Below are 16,693 nucleotides of genomic sequence, written 5' to 3' on the forward strand. Positions count from 1 at the left end.
TTTCCGTCCTCACTGTCACCTCGCTGTCTTGCACGAAAGGAAACAGACGCGCGCACACACACACACACACACACACACACACACACACACACACACACACAGTAGGCTCTTAAGAAATCATTGTACAAACACCATATGTTTGATTCTCAAGGTGTACAAACAGAAAGGCTGTGTGTGTGTTGTTCCTTCTCTTCTACCTCCCTCCATTAACATCGGAGACGTTGACAATGTTTGCTCAAGTGTGTGTGCACACTGGTTTAGTGTGTTGTTAAGCGATTTTTCAGCTCACTTGTCCCTTTCAAACCATCTTTGGTTGCAAGATGTTGCTCTTTTCAATTTTCAGACACACACACACACACACACACACACACACACACACACACACACCGTGGCACTTGTGTGTTGCTGTTTATTCGCTCTGGTCTTGAGGTCCACTTTACTGTTGGTTAGTAGTATTTTTCTATCATCGAGACAACTGCTCCTTTTTCGTGTGTGTGAGTGTGTGTGTGTGTGTGTGTGTGTGTGGGGACAGGTCATTTTTGTGCCAACACACCAGCATCTGCTTCCTTTTTCCTCCTCTTCCCTCTCACTCTGCCTCTCTTTCCCTGCTATCAGGTCTGGCTTTCGTCACACACACAAACCCTGACAGGAAAATACGACGACACACACACACACACACACACACACACACACACACACACTTCCAGAGTAGAGAGTCCTTTCACTCTTTATCTTTTTCTTTTCATCATTTCTCCTTCAGAAATTCATACTTTGGTATTTTTAAGTCATTATTGTTTTCTCATTTGTGGATATTGACGTGATTGTTTGAGTGATCAAATAAATTAAGAAGGAATCTCTTCTACGGTACTTATCTGCTCTGGTCGCTCTCAGTGACTGAACACCTCATGTGGAATTTTCCATCTCTATTTGCATTCTGATCCGATTTAAATCTTTATTTATTTAGGACAGCAGACGGAGCATGTTAGAGCTGGCCTCCCGCTAACACAGATTCATATATTAAAAGAACACTCCTTAATTTGTGTCCAAAACAGTGTTGTTTTGGTTTGAAATGACACCCCGCCTCCTGCATGCGTTTGTGTTCTCCTCTTTCTATCTATCGGCTCCTTCAGCAACAGCTTCTTTTTCCTCTCCTGCTTCCACCCACGATATCTGATAATGTTAGTGAGACAGACTTTATAAGTGGTTTGCTTTTTCATGCGCAACTGTGGTGCAGGGCTGAGCTGCAGACTCAAGAGGACTTGACTCAACTTTACTCATTCAAGTCCTGAGGAACATCAAAATCAAAATAAATAGGTTGTTGACAGGCAGGCCTAGCATGGCCACCATCTTTGAATATTTAATAATGAGGCCAACAAAAGAACTTGTGAGTTGGACTTGCCCTCTGGCCTTTGACACGTGACTTTCCTCAAAAGTTGTTCAGGGAACCCTTTCCTTTTTGTGTCATTTTTCCAACAGGGAGTTCAGTTGTGTTCCTCTGCGTTCCTGCAGTGACCCGCTCTAAGAGTCGTTGACACAGTCACCCATAGTTGCACCAGGCAGATAGCAGCCGTTCCAAAGTGCAGCAGGAAATCCAGCGCTTTTGCAGGATAAACGTATAATTAAAGAAACATAAATTTAAGAGAAACAATCCCCAGCTCTCCATCATGGCCTCAGGATCATACATCCTTGGCCAGCTGCCATTTAAAGTGTGAAATGAAAGGTAAAAGTGGAGACTGGAGGTTCCTCCAGGACATCAGCAATATGTTTCCTTTCTCTGCTGCGCTTTCGTCAATCAGTCACTGATCTCACTGTCACCAGGACAATGGCAATAAAGTTTCTCTTTGTTCAGACTGCATGTGACTGAGAGGAAGGGTCTGCGTCCTGAGATTGCGTCTGTGTGTGTGTGTGTGTGTGTGTGTCTGTTCTCACTATCTCATGAGCCTGTGTGTTTCTTCTTCTTCTTGTGTGTGTCTTCGTATCTCCGCTCATTGCAGTTTGAGTGTGTCTGTTCATACACGTGCTGTGCTTCCCTGGATTAGTGTGTGTGTGTGTGTTCTGTGCTTCCTTGTGTGTGTGTGTGTGTGTGTGTGTGTGTGTGTGTGTGTGTGTGTGTGTGCGTGCAAGTGTGTGTCACCCATAGAGGACAATAGCCTGGGTCATCTGACTGAGAGGCTGCAGACCACTAGTATCACATGACGGAGGCTGAAGGCCACGTCTTTGTTACCAGGCCTATTGTTAAAGCTAAGGAGACAGCTGGGGAAGGGAATCACTGCATGCACACACACACACACACACACACACACACACACACACACACACTCATATTCACACACACACACGTACACACACATACAGGAAGACCAAGGCACTCATGCACGCGGACACACACACACGCATACACCGCCCCCTCGTGACTCCAATCAGGCTCAGTGACAAAGATGATGCCTTCTTCTTCTCAACTGGAATACTAAGACACACACACACACATTGCAAGCAGATAGCTATAATTATAGTGACAGAAACTGGCAGGTGGCATTGTCTGAACTACACTGCTCTCTGTCAAGCAGCAACAGAGAGGCAGAGACAGTGAGGAAGACTTAGTTACTTGGCGCTCATACTTGCTTAATGACATTGAGTGACAGCAACAAAGAGTGTGTTCACATAGATTATGGGCTTATGTGTGTGTGTGTGTGTGTGTGTGTGTGTGTGTGTGTGTGTGTGTGTGTGTGTGTGTGTGTGTGTGTGTTCAACCTTGTTTTCTAAAAATGTATGTTCATACTCCTGGCAACTAAGCATGAATAACTTTGTATGGTTCGGCCATTCAGAGCTGGAGGTTAAGGTCAGGGAGAGATCGACGTCTTGGTTAAACTTTAAAGAATATAATGCTGCTCTTAACATATCAGCAAACCCTGATCTTTTCTTAATCTTAACCAAGTGTTTCAGCAGCTAACAGTATGTTGTACGATGCCAAACCTACTCTCAAGTGTCAAAGGTTTAAGGTTTGTATGCCTGTCCGCTAGGGATGCCCCCTCCTCAGTCAACTGAGATTTCTTCATCTATTAGTCGTTTTTTTAAATGCTTTTTTGAATCGAGCTCTGGTCTAGTGGATTTATTTTTACTGTACAATTATAGTAGAAGTCATTATTTCTTCTCTGGTTGTTTTTAGGAACCCCTTAATTCGGATTCCCTTGATTCATTCAAATGATTTGTCTTTTACCCTCGTTTAATATTTTTCAGGGGGGGGATTTAATTCCTGGCATAGAAATAGTCAAATTAAAGATATTAAAAGCTGGTGTCTCTGGTTGTAAAACACTTCAAAAAGCACATGAACCCTGGTGTGTAAGATGTGGTAATTGCCCAAAGCTCTGTGCTCAGAATGAAGGAGAGATCAGAGTTGGAGAAAGAGGGAGGAGAGGACAGGTGTAGTCTTTGAAATATGTGTAAATGTGTGTGTGTGTTTGCCTTCTGGGTAGGTTACAAATAGAAGACATAAAAAGGTGGGGACAACAGAAAGACGGATGAGACACGAGGAGAAAATACGTAAGGCTAATGGCTTTAGACAGACGGATCTTTAATATGTTGGTTTGTGTTGATTGATTAATAACAAAATGATGAAAAACAGTCTGTCAGCCACTTCAGCACCAAGGCATTTATTTAAAGCTGCGGAGCGTTTTCTGTGCAAAGCGAGAATGTGACAGAAAGCCCACTTTGAGAATCGATTACTGAGAGTCGAACTCTGCCTCTTTTTCAATGGACTCGTATGAAGAGGAAGCGGAAAAGATGAGTGAATAGATGAATAAGGAGAGACAAAGGATGACAAAGAATCTAAAACGGCGGAGAAAGACACGAGAAGTTTAGCCTTTCATAAAGTGCACAGCTTATGAAACCAGATAGCCCTGAAATGTGAGTGTGTGACCACTCTGTGGCCTCCAGGTGTGTGTGTGTGTGTGTGTGTGTGTGTGTGTGTGTGTGTGCGCGCGCGCGTGTGCGTGCCGTTCAAAGTCAAAGGGCAGATTTTGGTAGCAGCCACACCCACCCTTCAAGGGAGGGTATCTCAGACGGACACAAGTGAGTATGTGTGTGTGTGTGTGTGTGTGTGTGTGTGTGTGTGTGTGTGTGTGTGTGTGTGTGTGTGTGTGTGTGTGTGTGTGTGTGTGTGTGTGAGAGAGAGGCGCAGCTGTGCCATCGTTTGGTGCTGACAGAGCCAGCAAGGATCCTTGAACTGGAAAGATGAGAATGTCCTCTAGAACGCTTCATAAAAACGTCTCATTGTCCCTTCTCAGCCGGCACACACACACACACACACACACACACACACACACACACACACACACACACACACAGACCAAAATATGACAACTTCATCTCTTTCTACACTCTCGGACACTATTCTTCCACATTATATTTAGTCGGTGTGTGGTAGTTCGGCAGAGTGTGCATGTGCTCTGGCATGTCTAAGTAACCCGGTGTACTGGAGGTGTACTTCAAACATTGCAGCAAAACTTTCTCACACACACACACACACACACACACACACACACACACACACACACACACACACACACACACACACAAGTTAAGAGTGCTATGCCCAATGCTGCTGGCAGACTCGTCAATCTGTTGTCAATAAAAAGAGGAAACGTTTCTCTTCCTCTTGGCAGAAGGTAGAAGCTGACACCTTTCCCCGAGTGTCCTGGCAAAGAAAATCTCTCCCTCTCTCTTTTTGTTTTCTCTCTTTTTTTTTTAATTGAAGATGAGTGTATTCCCCGTTTCCTTTCCCATTCTCCAGCCTCCTTTCCTTTCTTTGCCTTCCTCATTAGTTTGTGGGCAGAGCTGCAATTAGGACAAAATAGTTTCAGAGACGGGGGACGGGAGGGGAAGGAGGAGAGAGTAAGGATGGAGAGAGAGAGAGAGAGAGAGAGAGAGAGAGGTAAACAAGAAAGAGGAGTTAAAAGAATGTGGCTGGAGAGGGGAGGAGGAGGTAATTAATGAAGCTGCTATAATTACTGGGGCCTGTTTACGCCAACTCTGGAAGACAGCACACACACAAACTCACAACGAATTACACTCACCTTTCCACGGCAGTAATCTACAATGACTGTTTAAAATGCTGGCCGTGTACGTCGACTAATGACACAAGCTTTTTTTCAACCGATCAAACCTAAGAACACTTTCTTATTTCACCATGTTGACAAAGATTAAGTTTTGACCAGAAAAACATAAAAAATGCTAATTATTTAACCTTGCAAGGCCTTCTTTTGGCAGGTAATTTGACAAAGGGCAGATTTTTATGGAAGAAATAAAAGCTGTTGGGGCATAAAGATGAGAGGATGATGAGACGGATGAAGAGTGGAAAAAATGATGAAAGAGAGTTTTTGGAGAGAGGGAAGTGGAAAAGAGTTGGAAGTCAGGGGAGTTGAGGATAGAGTGAAGGGCGAAAGGAAAGGAAGGGAGAAGAAAAAGACAGCAGGGGACAGAGAGGAAGGAGAGGACAAAGCTAAATGAAAGAGGGATTAAAGAAGAAGAGGATAAGGAGAGGAGGTGACGGAGAGAACAATCGACAGAGGACAGATTCCGCAGGAAGGGTGGAAGGAAGGAAAGGGAGCAAGGAAAGAGCAAAAAGAGGAGGGAGGAGTTGAGGTGGGTGTGATGGGGGACAAACCAAGGTGGAACTCTGATGATGCTAAATTTGGCAAAAGGAGAAGACTTGTGTGTGTGTGTGTGTGTGTGTGTGTGTGTGTGTGTGTGTGTGTGTGTGTGTGTGTGTGTGTGTGTCGGGAGACTTGCTGAATCGGCCGGGGTTCCAGTTTCACGCCTCTGAGTTTGACAGAGGGGGAGAGAGAGGGAGAGAGAAGGGGGGGGAGAGAGGGTCCCTAGCCGGTAATGTTCCCTCAGGGCAGGCGGACGAAAGGATGAAGGGATGGAAGGAGGGAGGTGAAGGGACAGAAGGAGGGAGGCAGGAAAGGGGACATAGTACGGGAAGAAAATTTATACCTACCTTTGCAAACACACCATCATTTTCTAGGACAAAGGACGCACATGTTCTTTTACTGAAGTCCTTAGAAGCGTCCTTTACTGATACAATTATACATAGTGTATGTTCTACAAATCTTTATCTCTCTATTGATTCTAGTTCATCTCAGGACATGCAAATGTATTTTCGTGCTGCTGCTGATGTTGGTATTCTCTCTTTATTTGGATCTGTTCAGGTTAACCGCGTTCTGAATTTGGTCGATTTATTCTCAGGTCCGTGTCGGCCGAGGTTGTTAACAGGGAAGCCCTGTCGTTTTGGTCTTTGTCTACTAAGATCTCTTAAGTCAATTAGTCATTTTTTAACGCTTTCTTTATGTTGAATGACTTATCTCTGGTAAACACAATAGTGGTGCTTTTGTGTGATTCTTTGTGGATTTTGTGTTGATTCAATCGACTAACCACTTAGCCGACAAAGTCGTGTTTTCACGACTGACAATCCCTTTGGTCAAGGACGGCCCTAGTTTTACGTTCTCGTTTGGACCCAGTACCCTATTTGGGATCCTTGCAGACCACTACCTGAACCTATAGTTTCAAGTGTCGTGAAGCTGATTTTCATATTGTGCTGAAAAGAACTGAAACTAATGGATGGAAATACATTTCTAAAATGATGGCATGCTTTCAAGAATAGTTGCCGCTGATTTAAAGTATATGGATGTGTGGTTGAAACATGCAAAGCCAAAGTCACGCTTCTCAAACTCCCGACTTTTATATGGACCTTATCCTGTAGTCCCTAAAAATAACTCTACTGAAGGCCAAAATAAACACACACAAATGATTTGCATGTGTGTGTCTGTTGCCTGTGCAGCAGCCTCTTTACATACACACCTATGAAAAGCTACCTGACTCTTGTTATGCAAAGCATTTGCTGTTCGTTCCTCCAAAACAGAATACTTGGATAGCTTAAAGTCTGTGTGTGTGTGTGTGCGTTTGCAAATCTTACTCTTTATGCATTTAAGCTCCAACTAAGCTTCAGCGTTTCTCTCCTTAAGCAAAAAAAGAAAAGCGTGTGTGTCAGCGGCGAGGTGTGTGTGCTAATGGACATCTAAATGCTGCTGATGTTACGTTGAATAGTTTAAGGGCCCTCAGGTCCCCTTAGACCAATATTGGGAGAGAAAAAGTGAGGGAGGGAATGTGACTTCTACAAATCGCTTTGACAAGGACACCCGCGCCTCGAGCGGCGTCCTCTTTCGCCTCATCGAACACACACACACACACACACACACACACACACACACACACACACACACACACACACACACACACACACACATACTGCGACATCCACACCTCAGCAGAATCGTGAGGTGACTGTTGCGCTCTGAACAGCTGACTTGGTAGAGGACGTTTGTGAGAGTTGTGCTGAATCTAGTTTTAATTCAGTTTGAAAAGGGAACTGAGAAACAGTTCAAATCAATGGTATATTGAGCAAAATAAACTAAACTGATCCAACCCTTTATCCCAAATTATAGTGTTTTAAACTCGCATTGTCTCTCATGGCCATCAGGGGGCGACTCCTCTGGCTGCAAAAACAAGTCTGATCGCAAAAAAACGCAAAGCTGGAGGCTTCAAAACCAACTGGCTGACGTCACGTTCACTACGGCCACTTCTTTGATACAGTCGATAAGAAAAATGCTGCTTTTTAATTTTTGTATTTTACATATATTCCAAAAAGTTATAAAAGGGTTGATGGTAATTTATGCAAACATGTAGTAGAATTGAATAGATTAGAACAAACTGCTTCCACTCACACACACTTGCCATTGTTGTGTTTTATATTGTCGAGTTGTCTGCGTTGCTTCCCTCCAATCTCCAAACTCGTAGATTATCTGCCGGCATATTAACCAAACCACAAAGTCTCGCTCCGGCTCTGCTTACCTCAAAGTCGTTGGCCTTGTTGTAGTGCATGTTGAGCGCCCTGAAGAGTTCGGCGTCGCGGCTCACCACCAGCTCCTCTGAGGCGGTCACACCCTCGTTGATGGACTGCCGGGCGAACTTCTCCATCTGGATGTAGTAGAACTCCCTGAAGTTGCTGAACCACTTGATCAGCTGGGAGGTGATGCAGCGATTGAACTGTGGCAAATGAAAAGGATGTTTCATTACAGATGAAATTTAATTTCATGGTTTAATCATGCAAAGACTTAAATGGCTGTTTTGTGAAGTTTAAGGATTTGAAACATATTTTAAATGCTTTTTACTGTAGATGTATAATATACAGCATAATTGCATGTTGTATGGCATCTTAATTTGACTTGAACTGAGCCCTGTTTGACTGATTATGGCACATCTGCGCATGAATAGATTTTTTTTTTTACAGGGTGTATATTTCATGCAGTTACAGTTACACAAGTATTTTTGTTTCTTTAAACAAAACTGATCTGTAAATGTCTGAATAACTAGAAGAAGAGAGGACAATTATTGGGAAATTGAAGCTGTTTATACATGACGCATGTGTGTGTGAATGCACTGCGCAACAGAAACTGCAGTCCTCCAGTTAACTTAAACGAGCAACCTCACAGTTAAAAAGTAACTGAACTGTCTGAAGTAGTTCAATGAGTCCACCTCATTAGCCACTAACACACTGTCTGCACCTCCAGCAAGAGCTCGGCCCTGGAAACCTTCCAAATCAAACAAGAATGACCCAAATATTGTCTTATTGTTATGCCATCATGGGCTTTCAACATTAAACAACTGTCATCAAACAGCGCTCCTGCCCCGCAGCCTGAGCGCTGCACTGCAAACACGTTTTTAGCTTACAGGAGCTTTCTTTCCAAAAATATTCTTTTCAGAAAAAGACATTCCAGCAGTGAGTTATGTGAAACACGTTGGATCACACCACAAGTACAAAAATAAGTGCACGTAATGCAAGGAAATACTTTTAATCTCATGCAGTATTTTAACACACATACTACACTTTGTAGATACAAATGTAAACCAAACACATAGTGATTACTGCAGGTTGTGGGAAGTAATTTGAAGTCTCTCATATTTTGTGTAACATCTAGAATATAAGCACATATCTACTTGCCCGTTTGGAGCCCAGTGAAAGTGTGTGTGTGTGTGTGTGTGTGTGTGTGTGTGTGTGTGTGTGTGTGTGTGTGTGTGTGTGTGTGTGTGTGTGTGTGTGTGTGTGTGTGTGTGTGTGTGTGTGTGTGTGTGTGTGTTCGGTGAAGGGGAAAAAACGGCTTTGATACGGAGATTAAGCTCGGTATTGTTACAAGACATTGTCTCACAGGAACAAGCGATGAGCGAGAGAGAGATGAATGGAGGGAGGTAGCAGAGAGAGAGAGAGAGAGAGAGAGAGAGAGAGAGAATGACAGAGGGGGATAGAGATATTTTTCCAGGAGCGGTCAGAGGGGGTGACATAATGGAGCATAATTGGGAGGTGTGTGTGTGTGTGTGTGTGTGTGTGTGTGTGTGTGTGTGTGTGTGTGTGTGCGCAGCAGAAGGAAAGGGATTTACAAAGCATGGTGACAGGAGGGGAAAGTGTGTGTTTGGTGGGGGGTGTTTTGAGTGTTGCGTGAAATGAACGTGATAACTCGGCAATTAACACACAAATGTACACAGTTACACACACAGAACGACGTCATCTGTCTAATGTAAAATCACAAAACATCATGAAAACCTCTGATACGCAAACAGATGATCACACAATCTCACCAGATACCCTAAAAATTTGCCCATTTACAAATAAATAAAAAGACACATACCCAAGGCTGTTGTACCAATAGAAATATTTCTACACATTTCCTATATTAAATAAGAAATCAAAGAGAGATAATAATAATAATAATATCACACCAGCATCTTGCAGTGGCCTTTTCTGTCTTCTTTTCTCCCAGATCCCCACTGGTAAGCAAAGCAAACAATAATGTTTCACATGTTAAAGAGATAGTTTGGGTGATTTGAAGTGGTGTGTATGAGGTACTTGTACATAGTCAGTAGCTACAGTAGATGGTGGTCTATATTAGTACAACAAATCTATGGGTTTTAGACATTTGAAGATGTAATCCTTTCCACTTCTTTCAGATATAAACCAACACCACTACCTGACATAAGATGACGTCATGAGAATTCCATTTTAGTTTATGTGGGAAGTTATTTCTGTTGCAGTACCACAGTTGACCACAGGGACAAACTGGCTGCTCACTCTGCCTTACTGTACCGACTGGTCTGATGTCTTTTAGGTCTGTGTGTCGAAGTGATACTGAAGTGAACTAATGCAAATTGTAGCTGTTACACACTGTACAGGCTGCTGAATATCACCTTGTGAGTGCAGGTGTCGCCTAAAATGTGCATCTGTCAAGTGTGTCATTCTCAGCCTGATAATATTTCAGAAAGTGACTTCACATGTAGACACAAACACCCAACCATCCCACCACCACCTGCCCTCCCACCCACCCACTGTCCCGTCCATCACAATCAGCACAAACCAAAGAAAACAAGAGGCCAGAGACAAAAGACAGAAAGAGAATGGAGGTAGTTGGGGGGGGGGGGGGGGAATGCTGAGCACGAAAACGGGGAAAGAGAGAGTGTCAGAGAAAGTGTCCCCCCCCCCCCCTCCTTCCCTTGATGGCGGGTGTTGTCAGCCCCCCCAGGCCATGCTGGACACACACATCCTTTAAGAATCTGCCCACTTCAACCAGATTCGTCGTAGCTCGGCACATTTTATAGAGGACGACGTGAATGTGCACGATCAACATAAATCTACAAGTGTTAACACCGAAGGTTTCCTGTGGATCCTGGAAGAATCGCTGCTGCAGGAACTTTTTCAAATCATGTTTTGAGGCTTTTCTGCTTCACTAGACAGAACACAATGCGGGGAAGTTGTACGTGTGTGTGAAGTTTATGAGGCATCGTGTACCTGAAATACAGTAGTTCATGGTAGTTTTTGGTTTTGTGTGTTGTTACCGGAAGCAGTCGTGCTTTATTTTGTATGTGTCTATAAGAAACTAACCAAATGATTTAGTGTAAGTACATCACATTAGTAGGATTATAACCGTATTTACACCTTTATATAATTACATTGTCTTTTGTACTGTGAAGTTTTAAATGGCTTTTAATAAGCTCTATTATTTGACATTTAACACACACTCTGACAGATTATTCCCCCCAAAAAAAGAACAAAACAAACATTATTGCACGAACCGCAGTTACTGTAGACACTGTTGATCATTGCGATCTCTATTTTTATAATACTACAGCTACATCTTTTCACTTCATATTTTGGCTCCACATGGTAATTGTTGAGGTTCAGTTGTATCTGAATAAGTAGACTAACTGTTGCTGGTTCATGTCCTGGTGTTGCCAAAATTGGCTGTGCAGCTTTAATTGACAAGACGGGTGAGAGGCGGGCTGGACGCTAATTGATTCCTGCTGAGACGGCGGCATCGAGATGTCATTTCAGCCTCTCAAGGCAAGAAGAGTCTTCAGGGCTCTCGCTGATAAATGTGACACTGTTTCAGGCTCATGTGTGTCAGATTGTGTGAAAAAAAAAACCCTCAGCTGGCAGGGAACTTGTGAGAGTGTGTGTGAGTCGGAAGGAGCTCCCTGAGCCACTGAGCGTCTAATTAATCCTTACTCCTCCAGTCTTAACGAGGTCTTAATTACTCTCACTGACTCTCTGAAGATGACACGACAGAGACCTGATCGTCTCATGATAACATGTATGATTGTCTGGTCAGAAGGCAAGAGCTTTCACTACGCAATTAAGATCCCGTGTGTGTTTATGTGTATCCGCGTGCTTGCTCATCTGTGCTTAAAACAGTTGTCAGCTCAACCCACTTCCCACACCGAGCGAGGCGGCCATTGTGTGCGAGAGGCTCATCTTTAAGAACCAGTTTCCCATAGACAAAGTCCATTCAAGTCCAATTAGGGGAAGCCATTCAGGGCCCTAATTCCCTTACAGTGAATCTGCCTGATCCTCCTAACACATGCTACTTATTGTTCCCCGGGAAGGAGGGGGGAGGAGGGGGGAGGAGTAGGACTAAGAGAGAGGGTGAGAAAGAAAAAGAGAAAGAGACATTGACCCGGATTTTTGGAATATGGTAATGATGAATGTAATGAATGCAATGGGACAATGAAACAGGTCCACACACACACACAGACAGACAGCAACAGGGTGTGCTCTCTCACTCAGTCCTACACACACACACACACACACACACACACACACACACACACACACACACTCTACCAAAGCCTTGAAAAGAACAGCTTCCCTCATCACAAATAGGATTATCCATGATTCATTTTTTTATTAAGCAAAGTAATATCTGCAGAGTTCCTCCCACAGATAAAATTGATGGATTAACTGGGATTACGACTCAATTAAAACTAAATTTGAATGTAAACCATTTGCATAAAGTGTGAGTAATAATAAACTGGAAGTTTCTTAAGGATAAGACTCTAGAATAAATATATTCTTATTAAAAAATAAGAACTGATCCTACAGATATTGTTAGGCTGATATATCTTCTTCCTCTTATCTATAGACTTCTATTGTTTTCCAAAAACTATTAAAAACACATCAGTGAGCCGCACTGTTCATTACAACGAACACTGTAGTTTATTTTGAGTCAATACACCACCCTGCTGCTGTAAATAATAAAGTTATCCTTCCACATCTGAAAGTAGTCAAATTTTATCTTTTTATCTGCATTTCTCCAGCAAAAGGCATTCAAAGTATTGACATTAGGTCATTTTCATTGTTAGTGATGGAGCCTGCCATTCAAATGGATTCAAATAACCTTCTTACGCACGAGGGATTCACAGGAAATGATGCATGCATGTGAATCAGCGGTACAGTTTTTAGGTTTATCTAATTGCTGTATTAAATTACTGCTAATCTTAAGGATTATAACATTAAAGATGCATCGCCGCTGACTAAACTTGTAGATGTGTGAAGAAAAAGTGCAAAACTAATATAAGATATCTGCTTTTCTTTGTCAACAAAATAAAAAGCTCATGTTTTGTCGGGCAATGGATTCCAGTAGAAACACGTTTCCATTCCGATGAATCCCACCGTTTGAGCCTCTTCAGTCATTCTGTCCATCTGCTGAGCCAAGTTTCAGGCCAAAGCACCGCAAACCTCTCCTAATCTAAAGCCATGTTTGTGGAGATGAGGGAGATTAATTGAATATCATTTTGGAGATAAACATACAGATTGGAGATGAGATTAATATTTAAAGCTAATATCAATCTCCGAACTGAGCCTGTGCATTAACTCATCGGTCCTAATTCATCAATTTTCCAAATTAAAGCCCAAAGCCGCTGTTTGTTTGGCCACATAACTGTTAATCATGTTTACTCCGATAATTGAAAGTATGACTTAGACGTGATAAGTAAGCTGATTATGAAAGAGTTTAAAAACACTGTTAATCTTTGGAGATATTCTGTCATTTACAGTCTGTTCTGCTCAGAGATCAGCATCTCCTCCCCGGTAAACGGAGGTCTAACTCTGCACCATGATATCCATTTCTATCAGACTCGCATGCTCTGGGAGCAGGTAAGCTTAGCAACCTTGTGTTTGCCTAGCAACCCGGTGTCCCGGCGACCCTTGTTGCCATGGCAGCCGATGAGGATGTGGCACTGCCACGAGGAAGTGGTCACCGCAGATATGAGCCAACGGGCAGCTGGTCTGTGTGTGTGTGTGTGTGTGTGTGTGTGTGTGTGTGTGTGTGTGGCTGCTCATTTGAATACAGCGCCCTGAATCCGTGGAGGAGCCGTATGCTCCTTTGCAAAACACGTAGCAGCCTGTAAACACGGAACAATCAGCGCCTTTGTTTTAAAGCTGTTGTTCTGTTGTCATCCCTTTCATTTGTTTGTCAACCCCTCCCCTCGCTCCCTCTGTCATGTTTCTCAAAGCCCCCCCAACACGCAAATGCACACACACACACACACACACACACACACACACACACACACACACATACATCATTTCCATCGTCTCCTTTTTCCTTCCAACTACTTTGTTTATCTGACTTCATAATCTGCGTCGTCTGTCGAACTTTGATCGTTTATCTTGTTTCGGTGTTCAACTTTCAACAAGTTCAACTTCTCATTTTATGTTGGCGAGAGTGAGAGTGAAAGCGTTGCTGCGTGTGTGTGTGTGTGTGTGTGTGTGTGTGTGTGTGTGTGTTTTGGGTGAAAGGGAGATGGAGGTTGAGGTCGTGGTGTGTGTGTGTGTGTGTGTGTGTGTGTGTGAGAGAGGGAAAGTGGGCGTTAACAACCCCCCCCTCCAGCCCCAGACCGATTAAGGCCAGAAACTCTAATTATGCTACAAAGAAGTGACAGACTGGAGCACCCATCTGCCCTATAGGGTCTCTCACACACACACACACACACACACACACACACACACACACACACACACACACATATATATACAGAGTAACGGAATAACACACAAAACTGAATAATACCAGACCACAAAATGCATAAAAGTCACAGACTAGTGAGAAAGTTGATGAGTAATTAGATCAGAAAATCAACAAAGAAACCGTTATAACCGCATCTAAAATCCAAAATGCTTCACACAAAGACTCGTACCTGTTTACAACAGATCATCTGCGCCATCTGTCACTGATTTCTGAGCTCTGATTCTAAAGACGCCGTTGAATTCCCATCGTTGAATGTCCACTCTCTTCTCATATGAACCATTTCTTGTGGATTTTTATCTCAACCCGGCTCAATTACATGACCTGTAATATTTCTTACTTCAACAAAATCTTATCCCACAGATCTGTTTATCAACTGATGAGTGTGTTTCACTTCAGTTCATTGTGTGAGCGTCTACACGTTTAAACTGTCTTTCAGTGTTATAAAGCTCTGCTAAAAACGGCTTTCCCTCTACTCACTCTTAGGAAATAATTACATCGTATTCAGGATGAAAACAAAAAGAATCCGGAAAGTAAGAAGAAAAAGGCACAGAGGAGAGATTGAATATCGTAGAAGTAGGAGAGAACAGCGATGAAAGGTTGATACAAGAGAATAAAAAGGAGAGAAACACGAGGAAGTAGATCGAGGTCTTACCTTGACGTCTGAGAAGAATATTTTGAGCATGTTGGAGGAAGGGTAGCGGGTGTAGAAGAACATCAGCTTGGCCTTCTTCAGGTGGTTGGGAGACAAGCCCTCCTGAATCTGAATAACTTGTTAAGGCAACAAGCAGTTGTTTCACTTAAACCTCATGGGGAACAGCAGAGGGAGGTTTTAGCAGGACTTCAAGAAGAAGAGCTTCTCAAATGTTCTGTTTGCTCAGTCAGCTTCATCTCGACCATACAACCTGAGCACACATCTCCCTTGTACGGATCCATTTTGATTTTTTTTCAATATATTTATGTCATGAATACTTTCACACTGACCACAAATTTTATGTGGCAATTTTCGGAGCGTTTGCGGCGCGAGTACAGGCATCAACTAATCACGTTGTGTGGAACGTATTCAAAACTTGAAGGCTCTGTAGTTCAGCTCGGGCATCTGATCCTTGTTTCCTGACCTTTCACAATAAAAGCTCTTGACATGCTAAATTAACTCAGAGCATTTTGCTAAAAGGAAACTCAGTAAAATAGGTTACAGTATCTTCAGCAATACAACAGTTTACCTCAGACAAGTGGAAGTGGAACCAAATGGGAGCACCATTGTAGGCAGACAGAGAACTACAGAAACTATTATTTTATTCATGAATTATTAAGAAGCAGTAGCCAGTGCAAACGTGAGAGTGGTAGTGTGCTGAGAAGATGTTTGTAATCACAGAGCGGCTAGTGCCAGAGATGGAGGGATATTTTTTATTTTCTACTTGTCACACGGAGGAAGTGACCACTCCTCTGTTAGTGAATTAGAGACACAATAAGAGAGACTCAGTTCTCTGCTAGACGTTCCATTTTACACCCAAAGCAAAAGAACACGAGCACCTGCTGGCTTTGGATCAAATCCCACATTCACTCCTGCATCTCGCCGCCTCTGCAGCCGCGCCGTCGATCCCACTGTCTCAACGAGGAATATAATAATTGTGGAGGCCCTGGTTGCATGGGCGCAGTGTGTGTGTGTGTGAGTGTGTGAAGGTGTGTGTGATGATGTGTGTGTGTGTGTGTGTGTGTGTGTGTGTGACAACAGCTGTGCCCCACCACGCTGCCATTTCCCCACCACATTAACAGCCCTATAATCTATCAGAGAAGATGAGGCAATCAATGGAACCCCCTGCAAGGTCAATTAGCACACAGACAAACACACACACACACACACACATCCACATACAGAAACCCCAGGGGCCCTATATGGCTGGAAAGAGGGAGAGAGTGGCATCAGCAATCGGGAAAAGAGGGAGAGAACGGAAGTGTATAGAAAAAGAGAGAGGGAGCAGCTTCAGGGCAGGATGCAGAGGAGAACATTGAAATTTGAGTTTGCCAATTGTTTTATTTTATGTCCAAAACGCTTATCCAAAGATATTTAAGAAAGTGCAACTGTGCCTATTAGCTGGAGTGACCAGGTCTGTTTACCGTTGTCCTAAAACATAACTGTGCTGACAAAAAGGACACTTTAAAAAGTAACCAAGACAACAGATCTGATCCCGACACAAAAACATAATCTGTTACAAAACCCTGATGCCTCAATAAGTGAAGCGAGCCGTATTGTCATCCATCATTCATTTAGCAGCAGGTACGTC

General features: G+C 43.1%; 1 protein-coding gene across 2 annotated transcripts in view; it reads right to left on the bottom strand.

Moving 5' to 3' along the window:
• LOC137878852 (prospero homeobox protein 1-like) overlaps nucleotides 1-16,693 on the bottom strand; it is a 34,156-nt gene that overhangs the window by 7,564 nt on the left and 9,899 nt on the right. For both annotated transcript variants that reach the window (XM_068719293.1, XM_068719294.1), the window contains exons 5-6: nucleotides 15,064-15,171; nucleotides 7,909-8,103 (exon numbers count right to left, since the gene is read on the bottom strand). In XM_068719293.1, the coding sequence (XP_068575394.1) occupies nucleotides 7,909-8,103; nucleotides 15,064-15,171 (303 nt within the window). The remainder of the gene's footprint in view (nucleotides 1-7,908; nucleotides 8,104-15,063; nucleotides 15,172-16,693) is intronic.

Source organism: Cebidichthys violaceus, unplaced genomic scaffold, assembly GCF_023349555.1.
Source record: "Cebidichthys violaceus isolate CVI_PGR_0920_01 unplaced genomic scaffold, fCebVio1.0.p SCAF_24, whole genome shotgun sequence".
NCBI classification, from domain to species: domain Eukaryota; kingdom Metazoa; phylum Chordata; class Actinopteri; order Perciformes; family Stichaeidae; genus Cebidichthys; species Cebidichthys violaceus.